The sequence below is a fragment of the Penaeus japonicus genome, unplaced genomic scaffold (genome assembly GCF_977035675.1).
Source record: "Penaeus japonicus unplaced genomic scaffold, GWHDUDI00000001_assembly GWHDUDI00000027, whole genome shotgun sequence".
Taxonomy (NCBI): Eukaryota; Metazoa; Arthropoda; class Malacostraca; order Decapoda; family Penaeidae; genus Penaeus; species Penaeus japonicus.
The window spans coordinates 29,138,626-29,146,125 of record NW_028234429.1 but is presented as its reverse complement, the minus strand read 5'-3'; the positions used below and the strand labels follow the sequence as shown (position 1 = coordinate 29,146,125).

General features: G+C 44.2%; 1 protein-coding gene across 1 annotated transcript in view; it reads left to right on the top strand.

The window, feature by feature from the left end:
* Nucleotides 1–7,500, top strand: part of LOC122251984 (uncharacterized) — a 25,402-nt gene that overhangs the window by 10,008 nt on the left and 7,894 nt on the right. Inside the window, exon 5 of the mRNA XM_086552835.1 lies at nt 7,354–7,467. Coding sequence (XP_086408961.1) covers nt 7,354–7,467 — 114 coding nt within the window. The remainder of the gene's footprint in view (nt 1–7,353; nt 7,468–7,500) is intronic.

Genomic DNA, 7,500 nt, shown 5'->3' with positions numbered 1-7,500 from the left:
TCCTCCTCCTCCTCCTCCTCCTCCTCCTCCTCCTCCTCCTCCACTTTCCTCCACCTTTTCGCCTTCTCCATCTGCTTCGATCATGTCCGTTTCTATCTTCCTCGTCATCATTTGTCCACCACCATTTTTTTTTTTAATCGTCTCCTTTATCTATCTCCAACTTTTCCACCTCATCTAGCTCTGCCATCTCATCCATTACCTCCACCGTCCCCATCACCTCCATCTTCTCCATCTTCTCCATCTTCATCTCCACCGTCTCCACCACATTCACCTTCTCCATCTCCATCTCCACCATCCCCACCACCTCCACCAACCCCCCCCCCCCCCCCCTCCACACCACCTCCACCTCCACCAAATGTAATTCTTTGATTATGTTGTGCCTCCCCTTGGGTGTCTGCCGAAAGGGTTTGGCGTGGGCTTGTTATGTGGCCATTTTGTGGATAGGCCTATGCTTTGCTGGCGACTTTCATTGTTCAGAATTGTCTTCTTCCCGTCTTTTGCTGTCGTTTCTTTATGTTGTCGTTTCTTATTCTCATTTGTATCGACTTTTCTTCCTCCCTTCTCTGCGTGCTTTTCTTTCTGTATTCATTTGTTTATTCTGAATTTATATTTTTCCTTTTCTTCGTTTTTCTATTATTAAATATATATATATATATATATATTGTGGGGGGGAGGGGGGGAGGGGGGGAGGATTGGTGCATTGTGTCGATTTGAGGAGATAATGATTGGCGATGTAAATGGTTGTTTAGGAGGTAAGTGGTGATGAAGGAAGTAAACAGGAACTGGGAAAGTAAGTGGTGATTCGGTGTCGTGTGTCAATTCAGGAAGTGTGTGTGCCTCGAGTTCAACCTTCTTTGCTTTACCTGCTTTCAAGCCAAGAACTCGGACGGTATGTGATAAGAAAAGAAGAAACGCATTGTCAAGACTGCGACTACTTCCTTCCTTCCGTCCGAAGCTGCGAAGACCGAAGCAAAAGAAAGAAGAAAAAAAAGAAAGAAACAAAAAGGAATTGTGATAATGGTAATAAATGATACAGACGAAGAAAATAAAACACCTGTTTCTTAATTGTTTGATTGTTCCGTTGCGCGGCGCCATAAGCCATAGCGTATGGCCCATCCCGGCAAGTGTAGACATGGGGTGCCAGTGTAGCCAAAAATGTGTAAAATCTCCCCGTGGCACCATAGATAGCTCGGGAGTTGGCATTCCCCACCGGCCCGTGTGCGCCTCGGGGTGGTGGCGGCACACGGGGTGGTGGTGGCATGCGGGCCCGTGTTTACTTCGTGTGTGTGAGTGTGTGTGTGTGTGTGTGTGTGTGTGTGTGTGTGTGTGTGTGTGTGTGTGTGTGTGAGAGAGAGAGAGAGAGAGAAAAGCAGTAGCAGTAGAAGTAGCATAACAAAAGGGGGAAAAATACCGTCTCCTATTCAGATGGAAGCCCCCCCCCCCATATTGAGTATGAGAGGTATGATGACTAGGATAAGATCTGCGGCGTGTAGCATGTGTGTGTATGTTGTGTGAATGGTTGGGACACAGGGTGAATCTGTGTTTGTGTGTTTGTGTGTATGTGTGTGTGTGTGTGTGTGTGCAGGGCCTGGTGCCAGGAACTCGCCCCTGGGTGGATGAGGGTATTTATACAGAACTCCTCAACACCTTACCCACACCCTCCCGTTACCGCCGCTTTGCCTCCCCCTCTCCCCTCCTCTCCCCTCTCCCCTCTCTTCCCCCTTACGCCCCCCACCCCCTCTCCCCTCCTCTCTTCCTCCCCCCCCCTCCCCCCCTCCCCTCCTCTCTTCCCGTCCCTCTCATCACTCTCCTTACCACATACACAGCGACACTGAACTATCGTAGTGGCATTGTCATCTTTATTTTCATTATTGTTCATATTCATTTGTTCATATTCATTCGTTTCATCGGCATCTTTATCATCTTCTGTTTTTCGTCCCTTCGTCTTCGTCGTTATCAGTTTCTGATCTATTTCTCTGTCGACTTCCCAACTCTCGCCCCTTTGCCCCTTTCGCTCATTCTATTTATGTCTTATCATTCTTTGCCTCTTCCTCATTCCCCTCCATACTTCCTTCCATGCCTCCCCACCCTTTTCCTCTCTCTCCCTCTCCCTCTCCCCCACTCTCCCTCCCCTTTTTCTACTAAGAAAGAAAGAGGAGAGAGCGAGCGAGAGAGAGAGAGAGAGAGAGAGAGAGAGAGAGAGAGAGAGAGAGAGAGAGAGAGGGGGGGGGGGGGGAGCGAGAAATAGAGAGAGAGAGAGAGAGGGAGCGAGAAATAGAGAGAGAGAGAGAGGGGGAGAGAGAGAGAGAGAGAGAAAGAGAGGGGGAGCGAGAGAGAGAAAGAAAGAGAGGGGGAGCGAGAAGTAGAGAGAGAGAGAGCTAGAGCGAGAGAGCAAGAGAGCGGTATAGAGAGAGAGAGGCGAGGAAGCGGGTGTCTGTGCGTGTGGCGAGCGCCGCTGCGGGCTTGGCAAGCCGCGGGGGCAACTCGGGATAATTTCCTGTGTGTCATCTCGAAAGATTTTGTCGCGTTCGTCAAACCTCACTGGCGCCAACTACAGTGCGTTGCTGGGAAGGCTTTTTCTCCCTCTTCGTTATCTCTTTTTACTTGTTTTTAGCGGGAATGACTGATGGGAAATTAACGATCGTGCTGACGTGTTGCTGAGGACATTAATAAGGCGTCTATTATTGAGATGAGGAGGTTAGCACGAGCCAGGCGTGGACAAGCAAAGGTACACGCACGCTTTCGAGGGATTGTGTGACAAGAGTGGTAAAGAAAAAATGGATATAAGCAATTAAAAAAATATATATATGTGTATATATAGATTTACTCCCACGTAAGTACATTGAAAACGAATGTATATTATGTTTTTTTTTATTTAACGTTTCTTCGAAAATGAAACTTGTCATGCGTCAGCGGGATAAGATTTCATGCAGTAGTGAAAGTTATTTCTTGTTAAGTAAGACTAGATAAGAAGTTTTCCTTGCCAGAAGTTACCGTTGAATTCACTCTATGTAGATCATGAGTTGGGGGAATATTTGTATCTTTGTGATTACATATATATATTTATTTATATATATTTAAATGTATATATGTATGTATGTATGTATGTTCACATACACGCACGCACGCACGCATATATTATATATAATTTAATCTTTATGTGTAGTTGATCAGTAAACATCCCCGCAAAAGTCGCTGCCACCCGCATTATGTCATTTATTTTAGGAACGCGTGCGTGTGCGTTCGTGTATTGTATGTGCGTAAGTGTGCACACACGTGTCTCCCTCTCAACCTCCCCGCCTTAGACACACACACACAAAACAAACCTGAAAAAAAACGAATAAAGTCTCGATCAAGATTTAATAATGTCTTGGTTTATCCTTCCACCCTCTCCACCTCATACCCCCCCCTGTCCTCCCTCCCTCCCTCCCTCCCTCCCTCTTCCGGCTTAAGCCATAAGTATCTCCGGACGGCGACATGTCTCCGTCTTGTGTTTGACTGAGTGGTAATATCTTGTCGAGCGGTCTCTCAATATCCTTCGGCGGCGAGACAGACGTTCGGTCATTCCATGAGATGTGTGTGTCAGTATTTTTTTCGTGTATGTCTGTTCTTTTTTATATTGAAGTGTGTTCTCTCTCTCTCCTCTCTCTTTCGCTATCTCTCTCTCTCTCTCCTTTTCTCTCTTCTCTCTTTTCTCTCTCTTTTTTTCGATCGGATCTGCAGCTTCGCTTTTGATCCCTTTCGATGCTGCATTGGGTTATGTTTATTTGCTCTTCCTTCTTATGTGCGAGATTCTAAAGAAAATTTTCGCCTTTGATGTATCTCTGAATTCTGTTTCTCGTCGTCTCTCTTGTTTCTCGCTGGTGTTTATCGGATTTTGCTCCCCCTCCCCCTGCCCCTCCCCCTTGCGCAACACATCTTGCGCTCTGAATCACCGTCGAATCGTTGTCATCATTGTCGTCATTGTCATTGTGGTTGTTGTATTTTTATTTGGTAGTTTTGTTAAGTTATGTTATGAGAAAATCCGAGAGAAGACACTGGCTGTTTGGTTGTGCGTCCTCACCAGAACTCATTACTCGGGAGTGACTCGTCTATCATGCCATATCGTCATCATGTCGTCGGCGTGTGAAGCCCACTTGACATCATTTTCCTGCCGTCTGGAAGTTGTTATTGTTGGCAATATTGCTTGTACTTCTGTGGCCGACGAGGAGCCAGATTTTTCTTTCTTTCTTTCTTTTTTATAGCGATTGACATATTCAGATTCTCTCTCTTTCTCTCTTTCTCTCTTTCTCTCTTTCTCTCTTCTCTCTTTCTCTCTTTCTCTCTTCTCTCTTCTCTCTCTCTCTCTCTCTCTCTCTCTCTCTCTCTCTCTCTCTCTCTCTCTCTCTCTCTCTCTCTCTCTCTCTCTCTCTCTCTCTCTCTCTCTCTCTCTCTCTCCCTCTCCCTCCCTCTGTCTTTGTCTTGTTCTGACTTTTGTCTCTGGGTCATGCTATTGCAGTTAGCCTTTCTTCTTCTTCTTCTTCTTCTTCTTCTTTTGGATCTTTACCAGTGAGGAAACACGCTCTTTCTTCAGTTCTAGTTATTTACCTGTCTCGTTTCTCTCTCTCTCTCTTTCTCACTCTCCCTCCCCTTCCTTCCCTTCCTCCCTCCTTTTCTTCATTCCTTCCGCCTGTGCATCCCTCTCCTTCCCCGTCCTTCCTCTTCTCATTCCTTCCCTCTCCTTCCCCGTCCTTCCTCTTCTCATTCCTTCCCGTCCTCCCCTCCCCTGTCTCCTTCCCTCTCTCTTTCGCATTCTCACGTGCGTTTCATCCCCACCTCTTTATGTGTAGCCACAGGTACACGCGTACATTGTATTGATTTGACTCCTGATGTTCAGCAGATTTTGCAATCCTCTCCCTGTTTTTTTTTTGCCGTTTAATCTCTCGTTTCTTTCTGTTGTTGCTGCTGCTGCTGGCGGCGTTGCTGTTCATGATGGCGATTTGCACCGGGTCTCCTTTTCCTCATTTGCAGCGGCTCAAGCTTAGTCCTCTTCTCAGGAATTCAACGTGTTTACACTCTTGTTGAAGAGCCTGCGTTCTCAGGCTCTCTCTCGCTGTCCTTCCCTCCTCGTTTTCTTCTTCTTCTTCTTCTTCTTCTTCTCTCTACCTTTACTTGATGCCTCTCCTTTTTCTTTACCAATTAATTCTCCTCTTCCTCTTGTTCCATCCTGCTCCCCTCTTTTTTACTTTGTTCATGTAACCGCTACGTTATAATGGAAACACAAAAGAGACGCTCGTTTTCGCTTTAAAAAAAAACATACCCGTTTTCTTCGCTTCTTCAAGCCACAAAAACATTCCTCTCGCAGTATAGAAATCGGCCTCCTCGCTTGTACTGTTTTGTTTCGTTTTGTTTCCGTGTGTTTCGGTCGCAGAATTTCACTCGGCTGATCGGGATTGAGGCGTCACCTAGATCGTAATTTCGATTATATTTTCTGGCAGAAAGGGAGAGAAGGAGGGAAGGTGGAGAAAAGGAGAGAGAGAGAGAGAGAGAGAGAGAGAGAGAGAGAGAGAGAGAGAGAGAGAGAGAGAGAGAGAGAGAGAGAGAGAGAGAGAGAGAGAGAGAGAGAGAGAGAGAGAGAGAGAGAGAGAGAGAAGTGGAGGTAAAGGGAGAGGGAGACAGAATTCCATATCTTGTCTGATATTCCTTAATTTATTTCATTTATTGATCCCTCCCCCCGCAAGTTTCAGGTGATATTATTGCTATGAGAAGTTATTTGCATTGATGGCTCATAACTTCTTCCTGAATATGTTGTGAGTCAATGAAGTTTAGCGTGTTGCAGAGTAATAGTTCAATAAAAAGCGGAATACAATGGCGCTCTAGTTGCACAGGTACTCTTTTAAGTCTTACATAAGTGGAAGCTATTTACAAATTCGACTATTTTAAGAACCCCCCCCCCCCCCCCCGAAAAAAAAGAATCGCTATCCAGATCCTATAGATCTCCCATCAGAAAACAAGTGAAAAGGAAACTGTATCTCATTTATCCCTTCGTATCGATTTCATCTTTTTTTCTAAATTATATAAATACAAAGAGAGAAACAAGCGAACCAACAAACACACGCTGCCCCCCCCCCCCCCCACAGGTGTTGCCAAGAATGCCCAACGGCGTGCTAGTTTCGTTCGTTGTTGCGTGCGTTCGTTAGTGTGCGTGCGACTTGCATTGCGAATAGGTTGAGAAGGAGAGAAAGAGAGTGAGAATGAGAATATAAGGTTATTGTGTCACGGTGAAATTGGGTTAATGGGAGGTGTGGATTTTCTTCTCTTTTGGGGGGAGGGGGGAGGGAGGAGATAAATAAATACGAGAATGAGAGGAAGAAGGTTGAATATATTAGAAAGAGTAAATAAGAGAGTATTGCTTTAATGAAAGATGGATGAAAATCTGAAACTAAGAAGACATTCATAAAAGACGAAATTGTTATAAAAGAGAGAGAGAGAGAGAGATAGAGAGTTTGTATGTGTGTGTGTGTGTGTGTGTGTGTGTGTGTGTGTGTGTGATTGAGATTGAGATTGAATAAGAGAAAATTCCGAAGTATAAAATCATTTACATAACGGAGGAGGAATGGGGCCAGGTGGAGGCAAGAGGAAATATGGATTATCAAGAGAGAGAGAATTATTGAGCAAGAAGGAAAAAATAATAATCTTGGCGGATATTGATAGCGTTAAATTGCAGGACTCGTATTGTAAATCATTTCGTTGGAACAAATATATTGAATATGGAGAACGGAATTTTCTTTTTCTTTCGCGATTATTTTTATTATCATTATTATTTTATAGCGTTTTGATTTTTTTTTTCTCGGTGGTGTGCTTTTGATATCTTTTTTCTTTGTTTGATTTTGTATAGTTTTTTAATGTATATTTTTTCTTATCAAGAATTGTTAGTTTTCTTACAAATGAAAACCGTTTTGATGGGACAAGCATTGTGATTACCAACCAGCTGTATTTTTGCAACAACGACGCAAGTTTGCGAAAGAGTAAAAAAAAGTTTCATGGGTAGAATTGCATCCAGAGTATCAGCTAATCAAAACTGTTATCATCCATTAGTAGTTTAATGAAGTTTTTCCGCGTTCGTGTTATCCTTAATTAAGTTTACTCATTACAGCTCCCAAGATGCTGCAAGAGAAACGAAAATTTTACCCATTGCATATTGCCAACGTAAATATCCTCCCCGTTATTATCATCATCATTATTATCAACATCATCCAACGTTGTCATTCTCTCTATACCCTCTCCCATTCCTTCCATTCTCGCAAATTTATCCCGCCTTGTTCCAGTTCCCTCGTTCTAATTGGACTCTCTCTCTCTCCCTCTCCTTTGCAGTGATCGGCACATAGCTCTCAAGATCATCAAAAATGTCGAGAAGTATAGAGAAGCTGCCAAGTTGGAAATCAATGTCCTGGAGAAGCTGGCGGAGAAGGATCCCCACAACAAACAGTGAGTTTAGTTTCCCTTTGTTTTATTTATGAT